This window comes from Neomonachus schauinslandi, chromosome 13, assembly GCF_002201575.2.
Source record: "Neomonachus schauinslandi chromosome 13, ASM220157v2, whole genome shotgun sequence".
NCBI classification, from domain to species: domain Eukaryota; kingdom Metazoa; phylum Chordata; class Mammalia; order Carnivora; family Phocidae; genus Neomonachus; species Neomonachus schauinslandi.
In genome coordinates, this window is record NC_058415.1 from 63,850,544 (window position 1) to 63,866,737 (window position 16,194).

The 16,194-nt window shown below is 43.5% G+C and overlaps 1 protein-coding gene across 4 annotated transcripts in view; it reads left to right on the forward strand.

Annotated features, from left to right (window-relative positions):
- The first annotated feature begins 1,516 nt into the window (after nt 1–1,516).
- RNF20 (ring finger protein 20) overlaps nt 1,517–16,194 on the forward strand; it is a 25,419-nt gene continuing 10,741 nt past the window's right edge. For 2 of the 4 annotated variants that reach the window (XM_044920770.1, XM_044920769.1), the window contains exons 1-9: nt 1,532–1,642; nt 2,746–2,900; nt 7,942–8,109; nt 8,227–8,374; nt 8,529–8,711; nt 12,978–13,096; nt 14,768–14,914; nt 15,091–15,168; nt 15,361–15,480. In XM_044920770.1, the coding sequence (XP_044776705.1) occupies nt 2,772–2,900; nt 7,942–8,109; nt 8,227–8,374; nt 8,529–8,711; nt 12,978–13,096; nt 14,768–14,914; nt 15,091–15,168; nt 15,361–15,480 (1,092 nt within the window). In that variant the 5' untranslated portion in view covers nt 1,532–1,642; nt 2,746–2,771. Of the gene's footprint in view, nt 1,643–2,745; nt 2,901–7,941; nt 8,110–8,226; nt 8,375–8,528; nt 8,712–12,977; nt 13,097–14,767; nt 14,915–15,090; nt 15,169–15,360; nt 15,481–16,194 lie in introns of those variants that run through there. The other 2 variants (XM_021691737.1, XM_021691738.1) reach the window with 2 other exon arrangements.

Consider the following 16,194-nt stretch of genomic DNA (forward strand, 5'->3'; position numbering starts at 1 on the left):
AAAGGAAAGGAGCATGAGTCTTGTCTTTGTTTGGGGTCTGAGGTTTTGTTGAGGATGGTGGTCTGGTGTATGTGTCCTCTCAGGCATTCAGGTACCGGTTAGAACAAAGACAAGGGCCCAGGTGTTATTCCTTGGAGCTGGGGGGTCTTGGCATTGAGATGTCTAGCTCTGGTGGTCTGGAGCACTCTAATGATAGCTTCCTCCAGTCATTCTCACCTGGTCCTTCCTTAGATGTCATCTATACTAGAGAAATCATTAACTCCTTGTCCCTTACAAAAGGACATATGCTATTTGCATTACAAGGCTTGTGTAAAGTGGGGTGGGGTGCAGATCCTAGCAAGAATAGAGGCAGGAAAAGGAACAAAACGCAGGTTTTTATGGATTCCTTTGGTTTCCCTATATCTTAGGTCTCCAAACCTCAGTTCTCAGGCTTCTGCTTCACCTAACAAAATCTGAATTCCATTGGAGCCAGTTACTCCTTTCCTGACTAGGCAAACGACTTTGATACCCCGAACCACAAACACTTGTTTACCTTCTTACTTCATGCACAGGTAAGACCCTGTGGGTACAGGAACCAAAGTCTTCATGCTACCAGAAATCCAGCGTGGCCTAGGTTTGATCCTTTTTTCAAAGCTGCCTAAATTCCATTGGTTCTTTTCCTTCCCTTTTGTTAGGATACAGCTATCATTCTTGCACCTCTGAGCCCCTATATGATGTCATTAGGTAGTTTTTCATAGTTCTGTGAGGCATAGTTTTTCATTGATAAGTTAGATTGATTACCTTCCTTTCATTAGGCATTTAGCTTAATTGAATGGGAAATAGTTTGTTACTGACTAAAAATCAATGCCTAATTAGCTTAAAATAGACTAATGTTGAGATCAGAAACTACTTATTGATTTATGTTTCTTATCTTTTCCCTGGTCAATTTCTTGTTCCAAAGAAGCAAAAAAGCAGTAACTGTCAACCCTGTTTGCACCTTAGAATCTTGGGGGTGGAAGAGCGATAGAGGACCGATGCCCATGCCAGGCCCTACCCTAGAAGGATCCAAACTCCCCAAAGAATTCTAATGTGTTGGCACGACTGTATATAGTCTCCCGTAAGAAAAACCTACAAGCCTCCGAAACCCATCAAATCGTTTGCATTTTCTCCAGAACCCTTCATTTCAGCACGAATGGGCGCGAGTAACAACTTCCTGAGATGGCTGAGGCTAGTTCTTTCCACCCGGAGATTGACCGGACCATCGGCCAATCGGCAGTCTGAACGAGTCTCCACAGCACTAGTAAGAGGCACTTTATTTCAGTAGAAAAACTAGGTCGCAGTAACATAGGCCAACAAGCCAAAAAGTCACGGCGCTCTCGCCAACGACTGCGAGGACAGGGTGCACGCCGAGGTCAGCTGCCTCGCGTTGCTACAGAGACGGCACTTGCTTCTGGGCGCTCGGCGCCCTCGCGGGGCGTCACTTCCGCCCGGCCGCGCTGAAACGCCTTCCTCTTTACCTTCTTCCTGTCCTTGGCCCCGCCTCCCGGAAGCTTCGATGGGTCCTCGCCCGCGGGTCGGGGGTGAGAAGTGGGGGCGCTGAGCGGACCTTGGTGAATAACTGCCTGAGTTCCGCTGCCCAGCGGCGCCAGTTGTTAGGACCCAGGTTAGATCTCGGCCAAGGGCACTGCGGGACTGTGCGGGCCCTCGGGAATCTCCACCCTCTCCGGCTCCGGGGCTTCCCTCTCCTGGGCCTGCAATTGGCGGCGCGGGAGGCTGGGGTCCTTGCCGCCTCGCGGGTCGGGTTGCGGCCCTTGTCTTGCCCCTCTGTGTCCTCTCTCCAGGCGAGGTCCGACTCAGGTTACTGCCGCCGATAACGCCTTCTCCTGGAGCTTGACTAGGAAGCAGGGTAGTGTGTAGTCTCGGTGATGGCAGGGCTGCTTTCTAAAGCAGCAAAGTGCTTTAGCATCCGTTTCTCCTTTGAGCTCCGAAACCCTGGGAGGCAGTTTAGGTAGACAGAGTATTTGTTCCACTCGACTGTACGTAGGAGGAAACCGAAGCTCTTGGAGAACTCCTTCAAGGCAACACGGCTCCCTGAGAGGTAGAATTGTGATTCACTCTCAGGTCCAGGCTCCCTAGGGTTGCACGAAATCATGAGGAGAACGTTTGCAAATAGGGAAGAAACTGCAAGTATAAGAAAGGGAGCTAGTATTTCTGCGTGCATTCTTCGTGTTAGGCATTGTGCTATGTTCTTTCTGTACTTATTCATTCCTTGAAAGGGGCACAGTAATTATATACTCTTATTTCTGGCTTAGGAAATTGAGCCTCAGTGATGATACACGACTTGTTCAATATTAATGATTTAGTAGACATTTCTGAGATCTCTTTCAGCTCTGTGATTTTTCCAACACAACAGAATTAGTTCCTGTCCTAATCAAACTATTTTTTCTGATTCTGGCATTTCAGGAAGTGAGATTTCTCTGACATTTTTCTTGGTGTCTTCATCCTTTGCCCATTGTCTCATTTCTTATCAGCATCCTATTCAGAAATTAGTGGTTGTGTAAATTCAGCCCTGACTCTTACTCCACAGTTTACTTTTTTCTTTCCCAGAGGAATTTGGGGATTGTGTCACTTGGTAGGAAGTTAATGGATTTCGGTTAAAAGGCTGGCCAGAAAAATTGCTAGTTTTTACATTATAGGTGATCTCTTTATTGTTTCTCTTCTTGTATCTCTTACCTAAGTTTCTGGGTTTTTTTTTTTCCCCTCCAGGAAGACTGCTATCATCTGGTGCCAAGATGTCAGGAATTGGAAATAAAAGAGCAGCTGGAGAGCCTGGCACATCCATGCCTCCAGAGAAGAAAACAGCTGTTGAAGATTCAGGGACCACAGTGGAGACGATTAAGCTCGGGGGTGTCTCTTCAACGGTATGTGGAAACAGTGCTATGAGAGTACGCTTTTTTTTTTTCCTCAATTGCATCCTGAAAGTAAGAGTTTAGGAAGCTTTCTGATGTAAGAAAAATTTATTTGAAAAGAAGAGGAAAATAGTCAGAAGTAGGTGAAATGATGTGGTGGTCAGTTCTGAAAAGAGTATGTGGACATTTGGTGTTTATTTTCAAAGGTATGCTTCTAATCTCTGGAGGGTGTGGTGCCTGATACACATTGATTATAGGCATTAGCATTGGGAAACTACATTCATTTTTCATTCACTGAAAAGTTAGGTGCTAGGTACTAAGAGGCAGTGTAGCAAAATCACTGACGGAGTGATGAAGGGTCAGAGTCTGAGGCCAGACGACCTGGAATTTATCCTCAGCACTACCACTTCCTAGCTGCATGCCTTCTGTTTTCCTCCCTTTGCCTCTTCTCCTTGTGTATAAAATGTAATTATTATACCCACCTCACTGGGTTGTTGAGAGGATAAAATGAAAGAGCCCCTGTTAAGGCTTAAAACGTTACCTTTAATATGGTAAGTACGCAATATGTGTGAGCTATTAATAATTATTATTGGGCTAGATATTATGAATATAATGGTGAATAAAATAGTCTCTGTCCTTGCTATTATGGAGTTGACAGTTTCATTAGACTGTTATACACCAGAAGCTTAGAGTAATGTTATATGTCCATTAGACATCAGAAGCTCACTATAATTGGTTTGGATCTAGATCAGGAGTCTGTGTTCTGGAACTCAGCCAGGGGGATATGGTGTTAAAATGCTTTACATTTGTATAGCTTATAAAACCACATCTTTTGCTTATTTGAATTAGGCTCAGGATCAGAGAGAATAATGGGAACATTCAGAGTAAATTGTTGATGAAGTGTCATTTCTGAGTCTCTCTGGGGTTCAACTACTCCATCCTCTGCCAGGCGGTGATTTTGTTTTAACACTGGATCTCATCATGCATCCCAAGGACATTTGCTAACTCAATAAATATAAATATTTGTTGAGCATCTGTTATTTGCCAGATACTATGCTTTACACTGAAGACAGCCCCTGGACTTCAGTTTGTAAGGTGGCACTGCCAAGGGAACAGATTGTTCTAACAGTTATGAGTGGGAGAAGTGCTGTTCATAGGGATTAATAGCCCCATGCTCTAAGGGAGGCAGAGAGGATACATCCCAGTTTGGACTTTATCCAAAAGGTAGTGAGGAGCCTTTGGAAGGACTTAAGCAGGAGAGTAACATGCTCTGACTTATGCTTGGAGAATAGATTGTAGAGGAGCAAGGTTTATGAGTTCAGTTGGCAAAGTCATTCCCTTGTTCCTTTTCCCTCTTCTCCTTTCCATTTCATGTCTCTAGCTGGGGCATATATCCACTAATTCCTGCCCCAGTTGGTTGAAGGTTACCCTTAAAGGCAGTATCTCTTCCTCTGCGCTTCAAGGTTGTTGTAGTGAGCCAGCTGAGGTTGTGGAACAAAAAATGAAAAGACTCTGGGCAGCTTGAGGTGGGAACACTGGCGGTGGATGGAGCTGTCCACCATAGCTGTGCTGAAGTCTGGCAGGCTGACAGGACATGGCATGTGGCACAAAAGTGTCCACAACAGGAGGCTGTTGCAGTAATCTTGATGAGGGATTGTGGTGGCTTGGGTCACTGTGGAGGTAGTGTTGACAAGATTTGCTGATGGATTGGATAAAGTTTATGAGATCCAGAATTTTGGAAGTACAGGCTGTCCACTTGCTGAGCTGGGGAGGAGTAAGAGAGGAGCAGACTTTTTGGGAAGCTGTGGAGGATGAGGCAGGAGTTTGATTTTGGACATGCAAGTTTGGGATACTTATTAGACATCTGAACGGGTAGGTGGTTGGATACTGTAATCTGCAGTCTGAGGAGAGGTCTGGCTAACGCTGTGCATTTGGGGGTCATCATTTTGTAGGAGGTATTTAAATCCATGAGACTAGAGGCTCTAAGTGAGTGTAGATAAGGAAGAGGTTTGAGGTTTGACTGACAACAGAGCCCTGAAGCACTTTGATATTTCCACGTCAAGGTGATTAGAAGAGACTGATCAAAGAGGAGAACAAGAGAGAGTGGGGGTCCAGAAGCCAAATGAAGAGAATGTTGTTTCACGAAGGAGTTGTTCAGGTGTTGCTGATGGTTTGAGTAAGGAGAGCACTGAGTGAGGAGAGCAGTGAGACATTAGGTTTAGCAGTAGAAGGTTCTCGGGAGCCTTGATAAGAACTGTATTCATGGAGTGGTGGTGCTAGAAGCCTGATTGCAGTGAGCTGAAGAGAAGAGAAGAGGAAAGGGGGAAAGACCATGTTTTGCAAGAGTATTGATGTAAAGCAAGACAAAGAAAATGTGGCATTAGCCAGATGGAAATGTGGGGTGAGGGAAGTGGTTTTGTTTTCTTTTTAAAGTAGGAGCTATTACAGCATGTTGATTGAAATGATTTGGTAGACATGCTAAAGTTGATGAGGTAGCAGAAAGAGGAGATGGTTGCTGGTGTGATTTCCACGAATAGGGGAGAGAGCATGTGCTATAACGCACAAGTGGGGGATTGGCCTTAACTAGGAGCAGGGGCAGTTGATCCGTAGCAACAAAGAGGAGGGCTGTGAATATGAGTTCAGATGTAGGTAGGTCGGTAGCTGCAGTTATGGGAGATAGATGTGGACATTCTCTTCTGATTGCTTCTATTTTTTTTTCAGTGAAATCAGAGGCGACTCATCTGAGAGTGAGGATGGGGGAGGAAGTGTTGGAGGTTTGAAGAGACAGGAGAAGGTATGAAGTAGTCATCTTGAAGAGGGAACGGACTAGAGAGATTGAGTATTGTTGCTGGGCAGCACTGAGGACCTACTTGACTCTGTGATCATGAGTTCAAAGTGAGCCCAGGCAGCGTGGTACTTTATGTTTTGTGGTCACGTTCAGCTGCATGGATGTAGGCCTGGAGGAGTGGAGAGTTGGATGTTACCAGGGGTGGGGTTTTTACCACGTAAGTGTGAAGAAGGAGCAAGGAAGAAGGAGGTTAGAAAAGGGTGTGATTATGACTGATTGCAGAATTTAAGTTCAATAAAGAAGGGAGTGAGGAAGTGAGAGGAATGAAGGTTGGGAAAGGTATAGAACCAATGGATTGTAGATCCTGGAGGAGGTGAAGAACTATAGGAATCAGGAAACTAGAGAGAGTGAGCTGGAAAAGTAGGTGGTAATTGTAGAGAATGGGATGTCTGAAATTGAGCTTAGAGAGCAGACAGATACAGCTAAGACTAAGACTAACTGGGAGTTTGGTGGCTGCGGGAGGTAGAGGACAAGATCATTGGTGGAAAGGAAGTCAACGACTTGATTTGAGATACAGGAAAGATCATCTGTATGGGAATTGAAATCAGTAAGAACTGTGACAGGAATAGCGTTGGAAAATAGTAATAAGCTAGGTGCTAAATCTTCAGGAAACATGGGGAAGTGATCTGGGCGTTTATAGCCCAGTGCAGGAAGGCAGCGTGGCAGGTGATGTGGACCAGTGGCGTGAGCTGCAAAGCTAGGAGGTTTTAGGGAGGCAGGTGGGCTAATGGCCTGGAAGTGGCAGTGGAGAACAAGGAAGATGCCTGCCTGTCTCCAGGCCCAGTGCAGTGCCAGAGAAACCTGCAGGGCAACAGCATTCTCATCCAGGTTTCAGTTAGAGCAAGAAGGGAAAAGGAGGGCTCAGAGAAGAGGTTGAGGATTTCATTTCATTTCATGTATTTATTTATTTATTATTTTTTTAAAGATTTTATTTATTTATTTAATTGACAGAGAGAGAGGGAACACAAGCAGGGGGAGTGGGAGAGGGAGAAGCAGGCTTCCCGCTGAGCAGGGAGCCCGATGCGGGACTCCATCCCAGGACCCCGGGATCATGACCTGAGCCGAAGGCAGTCGCTTAACCAACTGAGCCACCCAGGTGCCCCGAAGATTTCATTTATTAATAGTATTAATAAGCTGTACATTTGGGAAACTCTTGACTAATTTGGCATATCAAGAATGTTTTAGCCAAAATGGAAGAAGGCAAATAAAAGCAACACGAGAAATTGGTGCTCTAATAAACAGTTCTTACTTTAAAATATTCATGAATTCTTAGGTAAAGTAAAAATGTAATCCTTTCCAATCCTGTTTCTTTGCCTGGGATACTCCCCCCACCCTCCCCACTTCCAGCCCCCACCTTGTCCTAGGGAAGGAATTAGGGAGAAAAATGAAAGATTTGAGAAAGGTGTGGAATTACTGATGGAGCAATATTTTTGCAGAAACAGAAGAGAATGAGATCCTGAGCACAAGTTGAGGTCAAGGTATGGAAGATAGTGGAGACAGAAGGGACTGACAAGGAAAAGGGAGAGAATTCAAAATTCTGGGAGATCTAGATGAGGATCAGTATATGGGGATAAGGGCATGAGGTACCTGGAAAGATAAGGTTTTATTCAGGGAATTTAAGATTTCAGTCGTGGCATAGTTCCAGATAATGACAGAAGTCCAAGATGTGGCTTTTGAATTGTGTGGCTGAAGCACAGTGGGGGAGATACTCATTTGAGTTAAGGAATTCGGAACGCAGCCTAGACACTGGAGGATTCGATGGTTTGTCCACATGTGTACACATCCACATGTGTACTGCGCTCACTGGGTATGTTGGCAGGGACTGGGGCAGAGAAGGACCCAGGTGCCAAGCTTCTTGAATGAGTGGGGGGTAGTGCTGAGGAGATAGATGGCAACTGTGGTCAGGATAGAAGGTGGTCGAGCTGGACAGTGGAGCCTCACAGGACTGTGGGTGTCCACGAGAAGAGAACAGTGAGATGGGTGAGGTCCAAGTTCTAGTATATTAGTGTCATTCTTACTTCGCTTCATCGCAGGTTCTTTCCTTTACTTCCTCTGTTCCTACTTATCCAATTATTTGTTGTAAGATTTTTAAAAATGAATAGCTTTAGTCACAGGAAATTACTAATTAATATGACCCTGTTGAATTTAACAGCTGATTTGCCTAATTTCTTTGTGGAGACTAATAAGATTGGTTTCCTGGGGCAGGAGGAGCTAGACATTCGAACACTGCAAACCAAAAATCGCAAGCTGGCAGAAATGCTGGATCAACGGCAGGCCATTGAAGATGAACTCCGTGAGCACATCGAAAAACTGGAACGAAGACAGGCCACCGATGACGCCTCGCTGCTGATTGTCAACCGGTACTGGAGTCAGGTAGCTCACTCGTTTATTTGCTCAGATTTTTATTTGAGCATTTTTGTTTGCCTTAGCACTCTCTTCATTTCCCAGGTTGTGTTTCGTTTTTTCATAACTGTGCCCACCCTTCTCCAGTTTGATGAAAACATCCGTATCATCCTTAAACGTTACGATCTGGAGCAGGGTTTGGGAGATCTCCTCACGGAGAGGAAAGCCCTTGTCGTGCCGGAACCAGAACCAGACTCTGATAGTAATCAGGAACGGAAAGATGACCGAGAGAGAGGTGAGTATTTGTGGTGGATGCTACCACCACATGCCATGTGGGTTTTTGAAGTAGAGCTTTGCTTTCAGGATTTCCATTTGAGGAAAGAAAGAAGATTTTGGTATTTCCAGTTTTATAACGTTGACAGCTTCTTTTCCCCCTCCCGTGTCCTCAGGGGAAGGGCAAGAGCCAGCTTTCTCTTTCCTTGCTACTCTGGCCAGCAGTTCCAGTGAAGAAATGGAGTCTCAGCTGCAGGAGCGTGTGGAGTCCTCCCGCCGAGCTGTGTCCCAGATTGTGACTGTCTATGATAAATTACAAGAAAAAGTAGAGCTCTTATCGCGGAAGCTGAACAGTGGAGGTGAGGCAAGAACCGGGAGACTGGGAGAAAAGGGGGAGGAATAAGAGCTCACCTTTGCATGCTAATTTGTAGTTGGCAGACTTATGTATTTATTTTTGATTACATTCCTTGGAATCCAATCTCCAGTATTACCGGTAATACCAGTAATGTCGTTGCTATGGCATGTTAATATTTTACAAGTGCTTCATATTTTGAGCCACATGACGGTCTTGTAAGAAGCTGAGGAAAGCCCCATTCTGATACTGTGTTAATTAAACACTTTTATAATTAGCAAAATTAATTTTATTATTTAAGGAGTAGCTCTGTTTTTGGATATTATTTTAAATATTGGTAATTATATTTAAAAAATTTTGTTTATTAGATGTTGAACTTTGACTTCAAAGAGTCAGTTTTTTAAATTTTATTTTTTTTTTAAGATTTTATTTATTTATTTGACAGAGAGAGACACAGTGAGAGAGGGAACACAGGCCCGGGGAGTGGGAGAGGGAGAAGCAGGCTTCCCGCGGAGCTGGGAGCCCGATGCGGGGCTCGATCCCAGGACCCTGGGATCATGACCTGAGCTGAAGGCAGATGCTTAACGACTGAGCCACCCAGGCACCCCGAGTCAGTTTTTTTTTTAAGATTTATTATTTTTCTTAATGATTTATTTATTTGAGATTGAGAGAGAATGAGCGAGAGAGCAAGAGAGCACGAGCAGGGGGAGGGGCAGAGAGAAGCAGGCTCCCTGCTGAGCAGGGAGCCCAACGCGGGACTCGATCCCAGGACCTTGGGATCATGACCTGAACCAAAGGCAGACGCTTAACCAACTGAACTACCCAGGTGCCCCTAAAGATAATTATTTATTTGAGAGAGAGCATGGGGGGAGGGGTTGTGAAAGGCAGAGGGAGAGGGAGAGAATCTTAAGCAGACTCCACGACCCGGGGCTCGATGTCACAACCCTGAGATCATAACCTGAGCTGAAATCAAGAGTCAGACACTTAACCGAATGAGCCACCCAGGCGTGCCCCCCCAAAGAGTCAGTTTTAATATGTTCTTGTTTTTTGTTTATCTGTTATCTCTAATATTTTCAGAAAGAGTTGGCTCAGATTTTAGAATTGTTAGATGGTCTCTGTGTTTAAAAAGATAAAAGAGGGGCGGCTGGGTAGCTCAGTTGGTTAAGCATCCAACTCCTGATTTTGGCTCAGGTCATGATCTCAGGTCATAAGATCGAGCCCTGCACTGGGCTTCGTGCTGGGCATGGGGCCTGCTTAAGATTCTTTCATTCCCTCTCCCTCTGCCCCTCTCCCCCTCAAAAAAATAAAAAGATAAAAGAAAATATTACACGGATGGAGAAGTGTCTATTTGAAATAATTATGTTACTAGTCAGTGTTAATGGAGAAACTTAAGCTTTTACAGTATAGTGAAGTATTTGTGTAGCTAGGTTGCATCTTCTTAAATGCCCTGATTTCACATTTTTAATAATCATGGTCTAGTTGTAGTACCATAATTTCTCTGATTATTATTAAGATATTTAACCTTTCGGGGTGCCTGGCTGGCTTAGTAGAGCATGTGACTCTTGATCTCAGGGTTGTGAGTTCAAGTTCCACATTCAGCCTGGAGCCTACTTAAAAGGAAAGATGTTTAACCTTTCGTTTCTGAAAGTAGTATGTTGGATGTAATGAACCATTGGGCGGGCAAATAAGAATTTTTATATTATTTTTATTAAGATTTTATTTATTTATTTGAGAAAGAGAGAGAGCATGAGAGGGGGGAGGGTCAGAGGGAGAAGCAGACTCCCTGCTGAGTGGGGAGCCCAATGCGGGACTCGATCCCAGGACTCCAGGATCATGACCTGAGCAAAAGGCAGACGCTTAACCAACTGAGCCACCCAGGCGCTCTCTGTAATTTTTTTTTTTTAAGATTTTATTTATTTGAGAGAGAGAATGAGAGAGAGCATGAGAGGGGGGAGGGTCAGAGGGAGAAGCAGACTCCCTGCTGAGCAGGGAACCTGATGCAGGACTCGATCCTGGGACTCCAGGATCATGACCTGAGCTGAAGGCAGTCGCTTAACCAACTGAGCCACCCAGGCACCCCTGTAATTTTTTTTTTTAAATATTTTATTTATTTATTTGAGAGAGAGGGAGAGTGAGCAAGAGAGAAAGAGAGAGCGCGCACAAGCAGGGGGAGAGGGAGAAGCAGACTCCTTGCTGAGCAGGGAGCCCGATGCAGGACTCGATCCCGGGACTCCAGGATCATGACCTGAGCCGAAGGCAGACGCTTAACCAACTGAGCCACCCAGGCACTCCTACTCTGTAATTTTTTTTAAGGATATTTGGGCTAAATTATCAACAGAATTAGAAGATGAGGGATGTAAAAGACTTGTGAAAATTTGATGGGAAAGGGTTTCTTTTGCTTTTGCATGAGTATATTAGCATATTTGTGTATTTAATTATTTGGATACCAGTTTTAGAATATATAAATCAGAGATAGATAAAAGTAGACTATAAAAGTCCTCCCATCCCACTTCTCAAAGATAACCATTTTGTAAGCAGTGTGGTTTGTGTCCTCCCAGACTTTTGTATTCATATATTACATCCACTTGTGGGTTAGCTAATCTCTGTATCTGGTATCTAGTGCGTGCTTAATTATGGTGAATGAGTGGCTATAAATCCTCCCTATCACCTAATGTAAACTGAGCTGGGTGTTATTTCTTTCTCCCTTGGCTATACTGGAACAGTTGGATGATATGGTTAAATCCTAGTAATATGCTGCATGGATAAACCATATGCATATTATATGCAGATAATATGCCATCTGCAGAGGTTATGCCAGTGTTAAACTTGATTTTATAAATGAATATCCAGTAAAATAATTGGTATATTTAAAAAGGAACTGAAATGGGTGGTATACTGAATAGTATTTTAAAATTATTTTTGATGGCATGCATTTTAACAGGTTAGAGTTTAAGTTCAAAAATAAATACATTATGAGTTACAAATCACTGAGTTATTTTTTTATAGCATAAAAGGCAGTTGCCGTTGATAAGCTGAACTTGTTAAGAGATAAAGATCTATAAAGTATGAATTGTAGCATCAACTATACTTTTTTGGCAGTTCATTTTTTCCCCATGTTTATTTTATCCTTGATTCAAAAGAATTGCATTTATCAGCTTGTTTATTAATTCAGTAAGTATTTATTGAGCTCTTATTGTATTCTAGGCTTCTGAGTATCTCAGGACATTAAAAAGACTAAAATTCAGCTCCTAGTTCTTAACTTGAGTTATGAACCAGAATCACTTTGAGAGCTTCTGGAGCATATGTTTTTTTGGCCTTGCCCATGGGTGGTATTATTTAGTAGGTGTGGGACGGGTCCTAGGGAAGTGTCTAATCTTAAAGTTCCACAAATGATTTTACAGGCAATCCTGGTTAAAAACCACAAAAACCACCACATGACCAACCTGTTCTGTATGGTGTTTCTGAGTGATGCCAAGGGGTAGTAGGAGAGCCCACAATTCTTCCTCCTGATAACTCTCTCCAGGGCACTATATATCCTGAGAGTACCTGGTTTCACTTGCTAACATTTGGATTTGAGCTATTATATTTGTGACTCTAGTTTTAACTTGGTGTAATAAGTTCTGTAAATTTATCTCCTTTCTTTGTAAATTATAGTGTACATTTTGGCTTTTGAGCTTCAGGAGTGCCCCTAGCATCATATTCCGGAATATGTTAAGTAATTGAAGGCTCTTATCTTTATCCTTTGTGATTTTATAGGTGCTCATTTGAGCAAGGAAATTTCTGCCCCTTGGCACCCCCCTTCTCTCTTTCAACAGAGAGATGCTTCATGTTGCTGTTAGTGAATAATAGGAATTTGTGATAGCTTTTTGAAATAGAATGTTGTTGCTATGAAGTCTGACACTGATGAGAGATACCTCTGCCTTGTCTACAATTTTAAAATGCATTTTTTGGGTGATTGTGCCTTATCCAAATAAAGTTGCAGAACCTCCATTTCTTTTCTCACTACATTTTGACTTTGTGGAAAGGGATGGGCGTTAGGTGACCTTGGCTCTGTGTCATCCTCTCCTGAAGAACAAGGTTGGCTCATCTCTTTAAGCAAGTCAGCTAAGGTCTGGGTACTGAATCAGTCACGTGAGGATAATAAAAACCAGCCTACTTCTTGAAGGTTTTCAGGAGAATAAAGTGACATAGCATGTTAATATTTTGGTGGGAGGTGCAGTTTTAAAACTGGACACTATAGATGCTAAACTAAAGTGCAGTTCTTCTCTCTCAGATCATCTGATAGTGGAGGAGGCGGTGCAGGAGCTGAATTCCTTCCTTGGACAGGAGAACATGAGGCTACAGGAATTGACAGACCTCCTTCAGGAGAAGCATCGCACCATGTCTCAGGAGGTACTTGATCCGAAAGGAGAGATACTACTTTCTAGTGGTCTGTGGCACTGGAATAGACTCAGAATTTTGAATGCTTTGAGGATCATCTGACTGTAGAAAGCCTGTTTTTATATTGAAGAGCATGCAGGGCAGGCTAAAGCAGCCAGGTCTGAGAAATCAAAATCTGAGGAAAGGTTAAAGGGAAAAAAAAAAATCAAATGTTTCTCCTAGACTTGTGCCTCTGTTAAATAGAAAACTTTACGGTGTTAGTTTTTAGGAAGAAATACCATCATGTGGGGTTTTGTGAAACAACACACCAATCCCCCAAATGATGAATTACCCCAAATATAAAATACCATGCACAATGTTACTGAGGAATGGGTTGGTAGAAATTCATCTGAGAAAGGGACAGTAGGAACTACTGTATTGATGATGGCCTGGGAACTTGAGGAATATGGGTTTTCAGCCCAGACTTGGGCATAAATAGTACCATGACCAAATCATGTCAGGACTCGGGTACTTATTTATTTATATACAGTGATTGAGATAAAGTGATAATAGGCCTTTAAGATTTTTCTGACACACCTGATTATCATTTCAGTTTAGTTGAAAGGATATTGTGCTGAAATTTGACGTACTTTAGTTAGTAGTTACCATCTACTTAGTGCCTAGCACTTCGGTACTTGATGAGTATCATCTCTAATGGTCAAACAATTCCCATCTGACTGCCAAGGGAGCAGATTCAAGGAGGTTGGTAACTGGTCTGAACACACAGCCAGCAAGTGATTGAACTGTGATTTGAATGTAGGTGTTTTACTTCAAAGCCCACGTTCTTCATTATGCTCTTGTTTTGTAAACTCGAGTGCCAAGGTCCATGCTGGCTGTTTCCATGAGAATCTTCTGGGAAGTTTATTAATGTGTAGAGTATAGCAGTGCTTATAAATAGATCGGAGTGTATTGAAAAATAGAATAACTTTCTGTCACGTTTGAGACATTAATTAGGTGCGACCAGGGTGAGAAGGTTCACCTCTTCTGGCCCTTTCCCAAATCTCATGTAGCATTACTAACCCTGGAGAGAGACATTGCTTTGCTCAGCTGAGCTGACGTCCACCATGGCTTTTGTGGCTGGCTGTTGATGTCGCCTGTCAGCTGGGTGGGAGCTCCCCTTCGGTTGTCCACTGGAACGCCTGCATGTCGCCTCTCCAGCATGGCAGTTTCAGGGTAGTTGGGCTTCTAACATGGCAGCTGGCTTCTTCCAGAGAATGAATGTCCCAAGAACAGCAGGTAGAACCTGCATGGCCTTTCAGACATAGCCTCCAAGTTATGTAGCATCATTTCCATTGGGTCACTAAAGTTGACCCAGATTCAAGAGGAGGGGACAGTGCCACCACCTCTTGATGGGAGGACTACCAAAGATTTTGGGGGCCATTTTTTAAAACCAACACAAAGGGTATATATAGATTAATGTGAACATGTAACAGTTTTGTAATTAGAGTTTTCGTGATTTTATTTTTACACTCATGCATTGGGAAGAAGGTGAAGCAACTTCTATTTAAATTTTGTCTACAATGATACATAAGCAAGGGTTAATTTTGTGAGATTTGGGATGTAAGATAGTGATGGAAGGTATTGCTTTTGTCACTCTGTCTTTTTTTGGCTTTCTTTTTCTGGATGCCTGTCTTTGGGATGTAGTTCTCCAAGTTGCAGAGTAAAGTGGAGACAGCTGAGTCACGAGTGTCTGTCCTTGAGTCCATGATCGATGACCTGCAGTGGGATATTGACAAAATTCGGAAGAGGGAACAGCGACTCAACCGACACTTAGCAGAAGTCCTAGAACGGGCAAGTGCTGTTTCATTCACGGTTTAGAGGCTAGAGTCCTTTTTAAGGAGTTTACTCAGAAAGGACGGACCTGGGTAGTAGTACCTGGGGACAAAATGGACTCTTGAAAGTACTTTGGTTATCAGACTAAAATCTTCGGCTCTCCTCTCACTAAAGAATCTCTGTCCCTCCTTTAGGTGAATTCGAAAGGCTATAAGGTATATGGAGCGGGGAGCAGTTTGTATGGTGGCACAATCACCATCAATGCCCGGAAGGTAAAGTCCGGCACTCGCTCGGGACGCGTCTTTGACCTCATGTCAGCTGTCGTGCTCGGTACTGAGGAGTTCACAGGTGGCAGGGTGGGGTTGTGCTAGAAGAATGGGAAGGTGAGGTGGAAGCTTAGGAATGGCAACGACTTAAGAATTCTTTCTTTATGCTCATCTTGCTATTTTCCTGCTTCTCTCCAGTTTGAGGAAATGAATGCAGAGCTTGAGGAGAACAAAGAGCTGGCTCAGAACCGTCACTGTGAGCTGGAGAAACTTCGGCAAGACCTGGAGGAGGTCACTACCCAAAATGAGAAGCTGAAGGTAGGAGAAACCTTTCTGAAGGGCCGTAAAATGAAACTTTTCACTGATCAACTCACATACATGCTGGTCGGCCCTCATAACTTATGAGGGAAAAGAAAAATGTGAGTTTTGTTGGTGTATCTATTTATTTACTTAATTATTTGTACTGTGCCTTGTTCTGAAAAGGATCTAAAACAACCTACAAAGACTGAATCAAGGTGCTCTAACTTAGGAATTGTTGAGAAAAAGGAGTAGGGTAAACTGGGGTGATGATCCAAAATGGATTTTAAAAAATGGGGCTTGTGTACAAGATCTGTGCAAGGAATACATACATCCTGTAGCAGGGGAGGCTACTCACGTGTCAGGAGTTGCCAAATGTGGGTCATAGGATTTGGCTCTGCAGTTCTTACCTGCCAAAACAGAGAAAGAGACATGATCAGTGATGGTTCCTGTTGGTTTTCAAACCTGCCTGTTAGAATTTTCTCTCCCCAGGTTCTTGGGGGTGCGGGAAGAACATGGATTCTGAAAGTCTTCCTGCCCCTCTTTTGGTCATAGCCACATGTCTTTTTTTTTTTTTTTTTTTAAGATTTTATTTATTTATTTGACAGAGAGAGATACAGCAAGAAAGGGAACACAAGCAGGGGGAGTGGGAGAGGGAGAAGCAGGCTTCCCTCTGAGCAGGGAGCCGGATGCGGGGCTCGATCCCAGGACCCTGGGATCATGACCTGAGCCAAA